The 16,612-nt window shown below is 41.7% G+C and overlaps 1 protein-coding gene across 3 annotated transcripts in view; it reads left to right on the top strand.

Moving 5' to 3' along the window:
- pde7a (phosphodiesterase 7A) overlaps positions 1-16,612 on the top strand; it is a 158,541-nt gene that overhangs the window by 130,801 nt on the left and 11,128 nt on the right. For all 3 annotated transcript variants that reach the window (XM_060822676.1, XM_060822677.1, XM_060822678.1), the window contains 2 exons: positions 2,459-2,550; positions 10,858-11,002. In XM_060822676.1, coding sequence (XP_060678659.1) covers positions 2,459-2,550; positions 10,858-11,002 — 237 coding nt within the window. The remainder of the gene's footprint in view (positions 1-2,458; positions 2,551-10,857; positions 11,003-16,612) is intronic.

Here is a 16,612-nt window from a genome sequence, read left to right as displayed (position 1 = left end):
AGTTCTGTTCTGTGTCCCCAAGTTTTGAGTTACCTATCATTCGAATTCTCCACGCACTCTGACCTTTTCGGTCTTTGACCTACTGCAATGTTCCTGTGAAGCTCAACACAAGCTCATCCCACTTTGTTAGTGACCCAAAGTCTCCCTCAGCAGAACTGCAAAATATTTGAGATGGAAGGTTATCCAAAGGTGTTACCTAATCTGCTGAATATTTCTAGCATTTTAATTTTTTGTTTTAGATATCAGCATCTGCAATACTGCTTTATTAAATGAATATAGCACCCTCTTGTGGTGTTTTAGTATTCTATTAGGTGTAACATTTTAGTTTGGTGCTTCTTTTCATGCTTGAAACACTGCCTTTTTTGAAAGTGAACATTTAGAATATTTGATTAGTCATTCACTCCAGTTTGTACTGTGAATCATATATCTGAACCATATATATTTAAAGTATATCTGCAATGCAGCAATGTTATCTAATTAATTATGTATAATTGGCACTTTGCTCACGTTATGTGATCTCACTCTTTTAAAGTAATTGCTATAAATTTATAATCATGTGTTACATTTACATACACAATACTGGTATTTGAAATTGCATCATTAGGTTAAAAATTCCACAACCAATGAAGGACTTTTGAAATGTTGTCACAGTTATAATATGGAATATTATTAATTCACCATGATCAGCTGCCAGGAATTTATTTTATCAGTTCACTCCTATATTCTGCTGTTTCCCTTGTATTTATTAGAAGACCATAAGAACAATGTTTCTATGAGCTTTGTTTGTCAAAAGTGTAAACCAGTCTGATCAAGGCGATGACATAAAAATATAAAATGTAGGAGTAAAAGGCCATTGGTCCTTGAAGTCTGCTTTACCATTCAATGAGATCATGATGAGATCGGATAATCCCCAACTCCACTTCTGTTTTTTTCCCCCATTCACCCTGATTTCGTTGCTGCTTGACAACCTGTCTCCTAAACTTGAGCCTTGGTCATTAAGAGCTTTTGACAGTTGTCTGTGGTGAAGAATACTGCAAATTTACTACCCACTCGGAAAAGAAATTACTCCTCATCTTCTCTCAAATGGGCAACCCCTTATTCTGAGACTATTCTCTCTTTCTTTCTTTCTTTTGTTCTTTCTCTCTCTCACACACACACACACACACACACACACACACACACACACGGAAAAACAACCTTCACCATCTACCTTGTGAAGCTTCCTGTGAACCTTTTTAAGGTTCAGTAAGTTACTCTGTCACTCTTCTAGACTCCATTGAGTACAAGCCCAACCTACTCAGTGTTGTCTCATAAAAGATAAAGGCCCAGATCTTCCAATCTGGATTGGAAATCCTATTTCTGACTCTGATTACAGAACAATGCATACTTACCTTAACCTGATTTTTTTTTTCCCCTCTATGATCATCCAGTGGAGATTCCTTTAGAACTCTGAGTTGGATTTTTATTTTGTTTTTGGAGAACCTTAGGGAATTGTCCATCGAAAGTTTAATCTTTCTGGGCAGTTTCAATGGAATCTTTACATTGAAACATTTGGAGGAGTTTAATGTTTTGGTTTCCAGTCAACTAGAGACTGGAAGATGTGGAACGTGAATTCATAAATAGTGTTTTAGATTGCCATGAATCTATGATTTTATGTTGTCACATTCTCAAACTATTATACAGTAGTGTTACGTATGAAGGGTTACAGAAATGAATCTGTTCGGTGTGTTTCAGATTCAATTTGATTTTTTTTTTCAAAAAATGTTCATTTCGTAATGTTCACTCTGACGTTATGATTTGGAGGTGCTAGTGTTGGACTGGGGTGAATAAAGTTACAAATTGCACAACACCAGGTTGTAGACCAACAGATTTATTTGGAAGTACTAGCTTTTGGAGCACTACTCCTTCATCAGGTAGCTGTGGAGCAGGATCATAAGACACAGAATTTATAGCAAAAGATCACAGTGTCATGTGTGTAACTGATGCAATATATTAAACAAACCTAGATTAACAGCAATCTAGGTTGATTCAATATAACACATCGGTTGCATGCAAGACACTGTGATCGTTTGCTATAAATTCTGTGTCTTATGATCCTGTTCCTCAGCTACTTGATAAAGGAGTAGTGCTCTGAAAGGTAGTACTTCCAAATAAACCTGTTGGACTATACCCTGGTGTTGTGATTTTTAACTTTTAACCCTGACTTTGTCTAGATGATGTAGAATCTCAGGGCATTGTCATTTTACTAGTTAACCATAACTGGTTCTTCAAAAGAATAACTTTATTGTGCTTTTGGAGATATTTATTGACAAGGAATTGAGAGAGAATTTAGATTGGAAAACAGGATATTTTAAAGTATCACAGAAACTGCTCTTTCTAAGATTTAATCTTTTAGAAATGAGATTAATTTGAAGTTCTGTTTTTCTATAACCACTAATAATCTTCCTTTCACTCACAGAATATCTCGGTGTTAGAAAACCATCATTGGAGATCAGCAGTGTGCGTACTCCAGGAATCCAAATTATTTTCACATCTTGCAGTTGAGGAAATGTGTGTATTTGATGTTTTGCTCAATATTCTCTTCATAAATTTGATTACGTCTGAGTTAGTTGCTTAGTTTATTCAGTGCATGTTCGGAAATGACTCTCATTCTTAATTTCCAAGTAATTAGTGCATAGATCCAGCAATTTTTAAGTCTATGTAAAGTTGACTTTTTCTTTAAAACAACTTTAATTTTCATCTCTGATCTTGTTTTTTGAAAATTCATTCATTGGGGGCTTCACTGGCTGAAGTGGCATTTGTTGCCCATCCCTAATTACTCTTGAGAAGATGGTGGTGAGCTAACTTCTTGAACAACTGTAGTCTCTGCAAAGTTATATGTACAATGCTGTTAGAAAGGGAATTTAATCTGAGACATCTGACAATTTTTCCAACTTTTCAATGTATTACATCTTCAAAAATTGAAAAGGAGAGCTATAGAAGTTTATTTTTCTTGCACATGTCTCTGGACATTTCAGTGCCAAAGGCTTATGTCTGACATTCAGTATCAAACGAGTGGAAATTACCTCCTGTTACATACTGAAAAAGCCAACATTATTATTGATTCAGTCATAAATCTAGTGGCCTAACCATGACCTCCATGGCCCTTCCCAGACATATTCTGAGACAGCATCAGTCCAAGTGAAATCTTGGCGTCTGATCCTAAACTGAGTTTCTAACTCTAATCTTACTGACTATAAATCCTGGTCTTGATTATTTCTGGTTACTGACCTCTCACTTGCTGGCAGCACACCCACAAACACAGTTGTATGGGAGACAACTTCCTAACTGGTTGCCTTTGTATCCGCAATCCAATTAAGGAAGGTAGGCTTCCTGAAGCTTAATCTGAAGGATGCAGTCCATTGGCAGACGTTGTCACTGCCACTTCAGTTAGCCGCTGCCTTCTGAAGACATTTCATTTCTTCATATAAATTGTCACAGCTCCCAGGCCACTATTGTGGATGGAAACTCCCATCAAAGGATGATTGTAATTAACGCTGTGGCAGCTGCTCCTGATGACTCTGACTAGGGGGTGGTGGTTGACTAATCACCCTTTTGACATTCAATGGCACCACCATCACAGAATTCCCAACTTTTAAATCACAGACGTTAGTTCGTAACAGAAACTGAACTGGACCAGTCATATATATACTGTGGCTACAAGAGCAGGTCAGAGGCTAGAAATTGTGTGATGAGTTACTCTCCGCCTGATTTCCCAAAGCCTGTCCACCATCTGCAAGGTACAAGCTGTGATGTGATGGAATATTCCCCACTTGCCTGGATGGATGTGGCTCTTAGAACACCCTAGTTTAACACCGTCCAGGACAAAACAAGCCCACTTAATTGGTACCACAACTGTCTTTAATATTTAGTCATTTCACCACCAATGCAGTTACAGCAATGTGCTGACTACAAGATGCATTGCAACAACTCACTCAGGCTCTTTACTGAAACACCTTCCAAACCACAGTCTGCATCGCCAAGAAGAATGTGTCGTGTTTTACCACCTGCACGTTCTTCGCCAAGCCACTCATCATCCTGGCTCAGAACTATATTGCCATCAGCTCATTGTTGGTCAAAATCTTGGAACTTCCTTCCTACGTCCCAAGAACTGCAGCTGAGCACCACCTTCTCCAGGACAGTAAATGCTGACCTAGTCAAAGATCCTCCCATCCCTGAATTAGAGTCATAGAGATGCACAGCACAGAAATAGACCCTTCAGTCCAACTCATCTGTGCTGACCAGATATCCTAACCTAATCTCGTCCCATTTGCCAGCACTTGGCCCATATCCCTGTAAACCTTTCTTTTTTATATACCTATCCAGATGCCTTTTAAATGTTGTAATTGTACCAGCCTCCTCCACTTCCTCTGGCAGCTCATTCCATACATGCACCTTCCTCGGCATGAAAGAGTTGTCCTTGGGTCCCTTTTATATCTTTCCCGTCTCACCTATGCCATATGGACTCCCCCAAACCAAGGAAAAGACCTTGTCTATTTATTCTATCCATGCCCCTCAAGATTTTATAAATCTCTATAAGGTCACCCCTCAGCCTCTGATGCTTCAGGGAAAACAGCTGCAGCCTATTCAGCCTCTCCCTATAGCTCAAACCCTCCAACTCTGGCAACATCTTTGTAAATCTTTTCTGAACCCTTTCAAGTTTCACAACATCCTTCCGATTGGAAGGAGACCAGAATTGCACGCATTAATTCAAATGCGGCCTAACCAATGTCCTGTACAGCTGCAACATGACATCCCAACTCCTATGCTCAATGCTCTGACCAGAAAAGGAAAAACATACTAAATGCCACCTTCACCATCCTATCTACCTGTGACTCTACTTTCAGGGAACTCTGAGCCTGCACTCCAAGGTCCCTTTGTTCAGCAACTCTCCCCAGGACCTTACCATTAAGTGTATAAGTTCTGCTCTGATTTGCTTTTCCAAAATGTAGCACCTCACATTTATCTAAATTAAACTGCATCTGTCACTCCTCAGCCCATTGGCCCATCTAATCACTTTGTACTTTGAGGTAACCTTTTTTGCTATCCAAAAGGGAAAAGTAAATAAGGGAAAAGTAGTCACATGGACACCCCAGCCAGCTGCTGGTGAACCACTGCCAAGTATCTTTCAGCTTTGTCTTTAGTGGAGGTACTTGCCTTGCTGGGACGATCGCTGTGACATCCTCATAGAGTCATAGAGATGTACAGCATGGAAACAGACCCTTCTGTCCACCCGTCCAAGTCGACCCAGATATCCCAACTCAATCTAGTCCCACCTGCTAGCACCTGGCCTATATCCCTCCAAACCCTTCCTATTCACATACCCATCCAAGTGCCTCTTAAATGTTGCAATTGTACCAGCCTCCACCACATCCTCTGGCAGCTTATTCCATACACGTACCACCCTCTCCGTGAAAAAGTTGCCCCTTAGGTCTCTTTTATATCTTTCCCCTCTCATCCTAAACCTATGCCCTCTAGTTCTGGACTCCCCGATCCCAGGGAAAAGACTTTGCCTATTTACCCTATCCATGCCCCTCATGATTTTATAAACCTCTACAAGGTCACCCCTCCGCCTCCAACACTCCAGGGAAAACAGCCCCGACCTGTTCAGCGCCTCCCTATAGTTCAAATCCTTCGACCCTGGCAACATCCTTGTAAGTCTGTCCACAAGTGGGCACTTCACTGTTCAAATCCGCTGTTTGCTGCAACTTGAGTCTCGCAAGGTCACACAGATGGGGGAGGTTTTTCACTTACCAACCTGATACCTTTTGGCTTATGGTCCAGCTGTTAAAATATGCCTGAGTGGGACAGGTAAAATTCTGCCCCTTTCTTTCTCTATTGATGAGACATTTCACTTCCCGCTTCAGAACCTCCACCAGAATGCTGAACAGAGAGGGCTCTAATGTCTCAATCTGATCTAAACAGTATAACTGCTTGGAACATTTGACCCCAGTATTGTGACAGATGGCCTAGATCCAACAACAAATTCCATTCTCCTACATACCCTGCTTTGTATTTGCCATTTATGTAATTGCATCTCTTAATGCCAAAATACTACTTAGGTTGCAGTTTGGGAGGTTTGTAGCACAGGTTTTGGATTAGGTTGAAAGTTTGCTCACTGAGCTGGTAGATTTGTTCTCAGACATTTTATCACCATGCTGGGTAGTATCATCACAGACCCTCTGATGAAGCACTGGTGTTCTGTCCGGCTTGCTATTTATCTGTCTTCGTCTGTTGTGATGGGTGATATCACTTTTGGTACTGTTTCTAATAGGTTGGTAAATGATGTCACAGAGTCATAGAGATGTGCAGCATGGAAACAGACTCTTCGGTCCAACCTGTCCATGCCGACCAGACATTGCAACCCAATCCAGTCCCACCTGCCCATACCCTCCAAACCCTTCCTATTCATATACCCATCCAAATGCCTCTTAAATGTTGCAATTGAAACAGCCTCCACCACTTTCTCTGGCAGTTCATTCCATACCCATACCACCGTCTATGTGAAAAAGTTGCCCCTTAGGTCTCTTTTTTATATCTTACCCCTCTCACCCTTATCTTATGCCCTCTAGTCCTGGCTCCCTGACCCCAGGGAAAAGACTTTGACTATTTACCCTATCCGTGCCTCTCATAATTCTATACGGTCACCCCTCAGCCTCTGATGCTCCAGGGAAAACAGCCCCAGCCTGGTCAGCCTCTCCCTTTAGCACAAATCCTCCAACCTTGGCAACATCCTTATAAATCTTTTCTGAACCCTTTCAAGTTTTGCAACATCTTTCCGATAGGAAGGAAACCAGAATTGCATGCAATATTCCAACAGTGGTCTAACCAATGTCCTGTACAGCAGCAACATGACCTCCCAACTCCTGTACTCAGTACTCTGACCGATAAAGGAAAGTATACCAAACGCCTTCTTCACTATCCTATCTACCTGTGACTCCACTTTCAAGGAGCTATGAACTTGCACTCCAAGGTCTCTTTGTTCAGCAACACTCCCTAGGACCTTACCATTAAGTGTAAAAGTCCTGCTAAGATTTGCTTTTCCAAAATGCAGCACCTCGCATTTATCTGAATTAAACTCCATCTGCCACTTCTCAGCCCATTGGCCCATCTGGTCAAGACCCTGTTGTAATCTGAGGTAACCTTCTTCGCTGTCCACTATACCTCCAATTTTGGTGTCATCTGCAAACTTACTAACTGTACCTCTTATGCTTGCATCCAAATCATTTATGTAAATGACAAAAAGGAGGGGACCCAGCACCGATCCTTGTGGCACCCCACTGGTTACAGGTCTCCAGTCTGAAAAACAACCCTCCACCACCACCCTCTGTCTTCTACCTTTGAGCCAGTTCTGTAACCAAATTCCTAGTTCTCCCTATATTCCATTAGATCCAACCTCGCTAATCAGTCTCCCAACGGGAACCTTGTCAAATGCCTTACTGAAGTCCATATAGATCACATCTGCCACCCTGTCCTCATCAATCCTCTTTGCTACTTCAAAAAACTCAATCAAGTTTGTAAGACATGATTTCCCACGCACAAAGCCATGTTGACTATCCCTAATCAGTCCTTGCCTTTCCAAATACATGTACATCCTGTCCCTCAGGATTCCCTCCAACAACTTGCCCACCACCGAAGTCAGGCTCACTGGTCTATTGTTTCCTGGCTTGTCCTTACCAGCCTTCATAAACAGTGGCACCATGTTAGCCAACCTCTTGGAATTCCCACACGTGTCTTTGTTTTGCCCATCTCAAGATGGATGTATTGTCTAGTCAAACTGGTGTCCCTCTTCGTCTATGTGTATGGATATTTGTGATAGTTGGTCATGTCTTTTGATGGCTAGTTGTTGCTCATGTATTTCAGAGTGTTACAAGGGGACATAAATTTAAGGTGAAAGGTATAGGGGGGATGTCAGGGGTAGGTTCTTTACCCAGAGAGTGGTGGGGGCATGGAATGTGCTGCCTGTGGGAGTGGCAGAGTCAGAATCATTGGTGACCTTTAAGTTGCAATTGGATAGGTACATGGATAGGTACTTAAGCTAAAACAAATGTTTGGCGCAACATCGTGGGCCGAAGGACCTGTTCTGTGCTGTATTGTTCTATGTTCTAGGTTCTATCCTGGTGACTAGATTCCTACCCGCCTGTTCAGTATAATGTTGCAGTCCTTGCAGAGTATTTTGTATATGATGTGCGTTCTGCTGGTTGTTGGTACAGGATCTTTTTAGATTCATCTGGAGCTGTTTCAGTGTGGTGGTAGGTTTATGGGCTACCATGATGTGGAGAAGCTGGAGTAGTCTGGTCGTCATCTCCCAGATGTCTTCAATGTATGGTATGGTGGCTAGAGTTTCTGGGCATGTTGTGCCTTCTTGTTTCGGTCTGTTGTTTAGGAATTGGCTTATCGGGTACTCGTTGTTCTTACATAGGTTGTACAGGTGTTTTTTTTTCTTGGCTTCTCTTAGTTCCTGGATGCTGCAGTGTATTGTGGCTCGTTTAAATAATGTCCTGATGCAGCTCCATTTGTGGGTGTTGGGATGATTGATCCTCTAGTAGAGTATCTGGTCAGTGTGTCTGGCATTCCTGTGAACAGTGGTTTGTAGCTCTCCCTTGGCTTTGTATTCTATCATGACGTCTAGGAAGGGGAGTCTGTTCTTCTCCTCTTTGGCGAACTTTTTATCGGTAAGAATGTTGTTTATGTGTTTGTGAGCTTCTTCTAATTTGTTGAGTTTCATGATGACTAAGGTGTGATCCACCTAGTGGATCCAAAGCTTGGGCTGGACCTTGGGGAGGAGGTTGTTCTAACCTCTGCATAACTGCTTCTGCTAAGAGTTCTGATATTGGTGATCCTGTTGGCATCCCATTGATTTTTTTTGTCGGTCTTGTCATTGAAAGTGAATGGGTTGTGAGGCACAGGTCTACTAGTTTGAGGATGCTGTCCTTGCTAATGGATTTGGTGCTGTCAGGTGTTTGTGTCCTTTGTTTGTCTAGCTGTGAGGCCAGTGTTTCTTTGGCTAGGGTGATGTTCCTTGGTGTGAACAGGGCCGTCACATCGAAGGAAACCATGACCTTGTCGTCCTCTAGCTTGGTGTCTTTGAAGGTGTTAAGGTTCTGCTTTCCTGAATTCTTGTCACAATTCCTGTGCAAAATGGAATAGACCTAAACAGATTTATCAGCTCACAAGTGGCCATCTGATGTATTATAGGACATCAGTAGTTAGACTACATCTGATCACCGTCTGGCAACAAGTCTCTCTCTGTCTCTGTCCCCCCCCCCACCCCCCAGTAGACCTGTGTCTCACAACCCACTCAACTGCAATGATAACAACCTACAAACACACTGGGATGCCTATGGGATCACCAGTATCAAGACTCTTAACAGAAGCAGTAATGCAGAGTTTAGAACAAACAGCCCTTCCCACGATTCAGCCCAAGCTTTGAGTTCACTATGTGGATGACATCTCTATCATCATCAAACACAACAAATTAGAAGAAACCCACAAACACATAAACAACATCCTTACATGTATAAGGTTCATCATAGAGAAATAGAACAACAACAGACTCCCCTTCCTAGATGTCATGATAGAATGTAAAGCCAAGCGAGAACAACAGATCATTATTTACAGGAAAGCCACACACTGACCAGATACTCTACTAGAGGATCAATCATCCCAACACCCACAAATGGAGCTGCATCAGGACAGTATTTAAACGAGCCACAACACACTGCAGCACCCAGGAACTAAGAGGAGCCGATGAAAAACACCTATACAGCATATTCAGGAACAGTGGGTGCCCAATAAGCGCAGTCCACCAATTCCTATACAACAGACCTACACAAGAAGACACAATGCACCCAGAAACTCGAACCACCTTGCCATACATTGAAGACATCTGGGAGTTGATGACCAAATTACTCCAGTCCCTCGGCATCATGGTAGCCCACAAACTTACCACCACATTGAAACAATTCCTGATGAATTTAAAGGGCCCCATTACCAATAACCAGCAGACTGCTCATCATATACAAAATACTCTGCAAGGACTGCAGCAAACAACATATTGGACAGGTGGGCAGGAATCTTGCCACTAGGATACATGAGCACCAAAAGACATGATCCACAATCATTAGTATCCATACATACAGACAGTTCGACTGGGACAATACATCCATCCTGGGACAAGCTAAACTAAGGCATGCATGGGAATTCCTAGAGGTCTGGCACTCAAACCAGATCTCCATTAACAAACACTTTGATTTGGACCCCATTTACTAACCTCTCAGAGAAAGAAGCAGAAGTGATATCACCCATCACAACAGACTAAGACACCTAAATAGCAAGCAGGAAAGAACATCAACACTTCACTAGAGGCTCACTGATGATGTGACCTAACATGGTGACGAAACATCTGAGAACAAATCTGCCAGCTCAGCAAGCAAACTTACAACGGAATGCTTAGTGGTGAGAAGATTTGAAAATTCTTTTCTGGAGGATACTGATTAAGGTATTATAGAAATAAAGGCAAATTCTTAAAAGACTTCTAAGATTTTTTGGGCATAAATGGGCAAATCTGTCTGCATTGTGTGGCTCAGCTGTTCAACATATTAAGGTTTTGACAGCATTGACTCCCTGTCCTTTATACCTAGTGGTATTTGAAGGATGTCGAAATGATTAGAATCTACCTCTACAGTCAAATTCTGAAGTGCAAAGATCCAAAACTTTCACATCTTGTCAGCTCTATCTCTGTAAAGTACCCTAGAATGCTATCATGGTACTTAGTATGTTTCACTTTTGTAAAATGTTATTTTTTTTTGTTTAAAGCTATGAAATGGAAAGCCAGTTGGGATCCCTAATTCTAGCCACAGACATAACCCGCCAAAATGAGTTTCTGTCGCAGTTCCGAACTCACTTGGACAGGAGTGACTTGTGTTTAGATGAAGCAGGTCATCGACATTTCATGCTTCAGGTAACCTTTTTTCAAACTGTCAACAGTTGCATATTTTAAGCTGTTACATCACCCTGATCAAAACTCCACTAAGGACAGACTTAATCGAATATATCCTGCCTCCCCCTTGAATAGTTATATTGATGGACACTATCTTATCCCAACAAATATATATGTATTAAATCTGCAGCTAACTTGATATATTTTAGTTGCTGCTAATTCTTGATGGGGAAATAGTATTTTGTTACTATATGTCTGAAATTGTAATGTAACTCAAATGTTTTTTAGTAGAAATGAATACATTTATCAGAATATTTTAGAAAAATTGACTATGTTAGCTGTAGCATAATGTTTATTACTGAATCAGCAATCAAGGTCTGGACAAATAACCAGGGATGTGAGTTCAACTTCTTCTGTGGGAACTAGTGAATTGAAGAATTGTCTAATAAATCTGGAATAAAAAGCTTATCAGTAATAGTGACCATGAAATTTACTGGCCAGCCATTGTAAATACGCATGTGCTTCACTATATTCCTAAAGTTGATCTGCTGTCTAGTTGTTCTAACCTATACGTGATTCCAAATTCAGTCAAATGATATGATTGATTTCTTGGACTTTGGAATGGTTTAGCGAACACTCCATTGTATCACACTGCTATAATTTAAAAAAGAGAGTATTTGGCTTCAACCATAGCACTGCAACTGACAAAGCCACATCCAGCCCAGATATCCCTGCAAAGTCATTCTAGCTAACATATGGTGACTTATCAAAGTCGGAAAAGCTGTTACACAAAATAGTCAAGCAAATCATGTTCAGTGAATTATCCTTTTCAGTCAGGGTGCCAACATCCTCCACCACTAACCCAGCAGAAGTGTTATCTGTGTGGCGTTCAGTCACAGGAGAATAGCTGCATGAAATCATATGTCATCAGGTCAAAGAAGGCCAAGGTAACATTGTATCAGAAACAAAAAAAAGCTGCAGATGCTGGAATCCAAGGTAGACAAGCAGGATGCTGGAAGAACACAGCAAGCCAGCCAGCATCAGGAGATGGAGAAGTCAAGGTTTCGGATGTAACCTTTCTTCAGGGTTGCACCCGAAACGTTGACTTCCCCACTTTCTGATGCTGGCTGGCTTGCTGTATTCTTCCACTGTGCTGCATGCCCACCAAGATGACATTGCAACATACCGTCCTCCTATAGCTGATGAATCAATGCTCCTCCATGTTCACAAATAGTTTGCCAAAGCAGTGTGTAGCAGGGACACAATTTATTTAGCATGGGAGATTTCACTTTACATAACCAAGTGCTCAACAGCACCTTTGCAAGCCAAGGTAGCCAAACTCTGAAGTACTTACTGCCAGACTAGGCCTATGTTAAAAGAATCACTATGACATAGAACCTTACGCAACATCAGTAGTCCACCTGTTGCAGATGCATCTGCCCATGACATTGTTGGGTGGAATGACCACCACCACAGTCTCTGTGAAACTGAGATTCCACCTTCCTGCTGAGGACTCTATCACAATTACTGTGCCAAATGGAATAGACTTAAAAACAGATTTAGCAGCTCAAAATTGGCCTTCCGAGGAAGTATTGGACATCAACAGTCGTTTGACTACATCTGACCACAATCTGACTACAATTGTTTCTCTGTCTCTCTACCATTAAGCCAGATGACCAAACCTAAACTATGTGAATAATAGAACACTAGGTGCATGTTAAAAACAAGTTGTTAATTTGGTAAGTCCACAACTCCAGGCAAACTAACTGATGGAAGCTGCATGTATGGATGCATCTGTCAACCAACAGAGTTTACCCTGTTACATCCACTCATGAAAAGTGATAGATAACTGAATCACTAATGAGAGGAGACTTCCCATTTTTGATGGTGGAGTCTATCTTGTTTAAAACCAGGCAAAAGCATTCATAACCATCTTCATCTAGAAATGCTGCATAAAGGTGATTAATTTTGGCCTTCCACTGAAGTCCTCGGTGCGACCAATGCTAATCTTGAGCAAGTTTGATTAAGACCATAAGACATGGGAGTGGAAGTAAGGCCATTTGACCCATCGAGTCCACTTCGCCATTCAATCATGGTTGATGGGCATTTCAAGTCCACTTACCTGCATTCTCCCTGTAGCCCTTAGATTCTTGATGTCTCGAGGAATTATCAATCTCTGCCTTGAAGACATTTAGCATCCCGGCCTCCACTGCACTCTGCGGCAATGAATTCCACAGGCCCACCACTCTCTGGCTGAAGAAATGTCTCCGCATTTCTGACCCCCTCTAATTTTAAGGCTGTGTCCACAGGTCCTAGTCTCCTCGGCTAATGGAAATAATTTCCTAGCATCCACCCTTTCCAAGCCATGTATTATCATGTAAGTTTCTATGAAATCTCCCCATAATCTTCTAAACTCCAATGAATACAATCCCAGGATCCTCAGCCACTCCTCGTATGTTAGACCAACCATTCCAGGGATCATCCGTGTGAATCTCCGCTGGACACGTTCCAGTGCCAGTATGTCCTTCCTGAGGTGTGGGGACCAAAACTGGACACAGTACTCCAAATGGGGCCTAACCAGAGCTTTATGAAGTCTCAGTAGCACAACGGTGCATTTATATTCCAACCCTCTTGAGATAAGTGACAACATTGCATTCGCTTTCTTAATCACGGACTCAACCTGCACGTTTACCTTCAGAGAATCCTGGACTAGCACTCCCAGATCCCTTTGTACTTTGGCTTTACGAATTTTCTCACCGTTTAGAAAGTAGTCTATGCTTTTATTCTTTTTTTCCAAAGTGCAAGACCTCGCATTTGCTCACGTTGAATTCCATCAGCCATTTCCTGGACCACTCTCCCAAACTGTCTAGATCCTTCTGCAGCCTCCCCACTTCCTCAGTACTACCTGGCTGTCCACCTAACTTCGTATCATCGGCAAACTTTGCTAGAATGCCCCCAGTCTCTTCATCCAGATCATTAGTATATAAAGTGAACAGCTGCGGCTCCAACACTGAACTCTGCGGGACACCGCTTGTCACCGGCTGCCATTCCGAAAAAGAACCATTTATCCCAATTCTCTGCCTTCTGTCAGACAGCCAATCCTCAATCTATCCCAGTAGCTCACCTCGAAGACCATGCGCCCTCACCTTGCTCAGCAGCCTCCCGTGTGGCACCTTATCAAAGGTCTTTTGGAAGTTTAGATAGACCACATCCACTGGGTTTCCCTGGTCTAACCCACTTGTCACCTCTTCAAAGAATTCCAACAGGTTTGTCAGGCATGATCTCCCCTTACTAAATCCATGTTGACTTGTTCTAATCAGACTCTGCTCTTCCAAGAATTGAAAAACCTCATCCTTAATGATGGATTCTAGAATTTTACCAACAACCGAGGTTAGGCTAATTGGCCTATAATTTTCTATCTTTTGTCTTGATCCTTTCTTGAACAAAGGGGTTACAACAGCCATCTTCCAATCATCTGGGACTTTTCCTGACTCCAGGGACTCTTAAAAGATCTCAACCAATGCCTCCGCTATTTCCTCAGCCATCTCTCTCAGAAGTCTAGGATGTATCCCATCGGGACCAGGAGATTTATCAAATTTAAGACCTTTTAGCTTTTCTAGCATTTTCTCTTTTGTAATGGCAACCATACTCAACTCAGCCCCCTGACTCCCTTTAATTGTTGGGATATTACTCCTGTCTTCCACTGTGAAAACTGACGCAAAGTACTTGTTAAGTTCTCCTGCTATTTCCTTATCTCCCATCACTAGGCTTCCAGCATCAGTTTGAAGTGGCCCAATGTCTACTTTTGCCTGTCGTTTGTTTCTCATGTATTGAAAGAAACTTTTACTATCATTTCTAATATTACTGGCTAGCCTGCCTTCATATTTGATTCTCCCCTTCCTTATTTCTCACTTTGTTATCCTCTGTTTGTTTTTGTAGACTTCCCAATCTTCTGATTTCCCACTGCTCTTGGCCACTTTATAGGATCTCTTTTTCTTTAATACATTTCCTGACTTCCTTTGACAGCCATGGCTGTCTAATCCCTCCCCGGATAATCTTTCTTTTCTTGGGGATGAACCTCTGTACAGATTCATTTGAGTTGACCGCAGACACTGGCCACAACGTGGGCCACGAGCTCTGACAGCTTCCCAGATGCTGAAAAGTATTCTAAAACTAGCCTCCTCTTCATTAGTGACCTGACAAAGTAAAACATTGCTTGGTATGTTATGTCCACACAAAGCAGGAGAGATCCACTCCATGGTCCATTATTCTACTCTTCAATCATTGTAAAATAGCACAGTTGACAATATCTTTGACTATAAAGCACCACTTTACTCACCAGTGCTCAGTTGGGCCTCTGCTAGGACAACTCAGCCCAGACTTCATTGTGGTCAGGAACAGACTCAGGATCCGAATTCCTGAGCTCAGGTGAGAGTGACTGTCCTTGACATCAATGCAGCATTTGGCTGGTTATCAAGGAGCCAGAGTAACATTTTAAATCTATAGGAATCGGGGAAACTCTCCACTGGCTGAAGGCATGTCTAGTATAAAAGAAGATGGTTAAGATTGTTGGAGGTCAGTTATCTCAGTGACAGGACATTGCTAAGGGACTAATAATGTATTCTTAATCATTATTAATGATGAATAACAAGATCCTTGGTCTGACCATCTGTTCTATCAATGACCTTCCCATCTTCATAAAGTCAGAAGAGGAGATGTTCATTGATTGTGATGAGTTTTGAATGGAACCAAATGCTGTACGTACATAAACATTCCATATCCATGTGCAGCAAAATCAAGATAAAATTCAGGCTTATTCTGATAATTAACCATGAGACCATAATACAGAGAGGAGAGGTAGGCCATTCAGTCCAGTCAGCCACTCTACCATTCAGTGTGATTATGAACACTCTTCCTCAAATCTCTTCATTCCCTAACTAATTAAAAATCTCTCCGCCTTGAGTAAACTTTAAATGACCCAGCTTCAACAACACTCTACGGTTACGTGTTCCACAGCTTGACTGTCCTCAGAAAAAATAATTCCTTAAACGCTGTCTTAAATGGGCAACCACTTATTCTGAGATTATGCTTAAGGTGGTCCTCGACTTCTCCCAACAAAGCAAAACAACCTCTCCACATTCTACCCGTCAAACCCCTAATAATTTTATGTTTCAGTAAAGTCACCTCTCCGTTTTCTGAACTTCAGTGAATACAAGTCAAATCTACTCAATTGCACATAAGAAAATCTATCCATACCGAGAATCTTTCATCCCAGAAATTACTCTGAACAGCCTCAAAGGCAATGTGCCTTTCCTTAGATAAGGGGACCAAAGTGTTGTACTTTCTATGTTTTCTGGATAGCATCTTGATTGTTTTAACAAGACTTCTCAATTTTTATACTCCATTCCCTTGAAGTAAAGGCCAACATTCCATCTGTCAGTTCTGAAAAATTGTCACTGGACTTGACCTTAATTCTGTTTTCTCTCCACACATACTGCCTGACGTGCTGAGTTTCTTCAGTAATTTCTGTTTTTGTTTTTATTTCAGATTTCAAGCAACCTCAGTTACTTGTTTATTTCATTTGCCTTCCCTGTTGAATTCAGGTGCTAACATTTGATTCATGTATGAGGA

This window comes from Hemiscyllium ocellatum, chromosome 4 (assembly GCF_020745735.1).
Source record: "Hemiscyllium ocellatum isolate sHemOce1 chromosome 4, sHemOce1.pat.X.cur, whole genome shotgun sequence".
Lineage (NCBI taxonomy): Eukaryota > Metazoa > Chordata > Chondrichthyes > Orectolobiformes > Hemiscylliidae > Hemiscyllium > Hemiscyllium ocellatum.
This window is presented reverse-complemented; position numbering and strand designations above follow the sequence as displayed.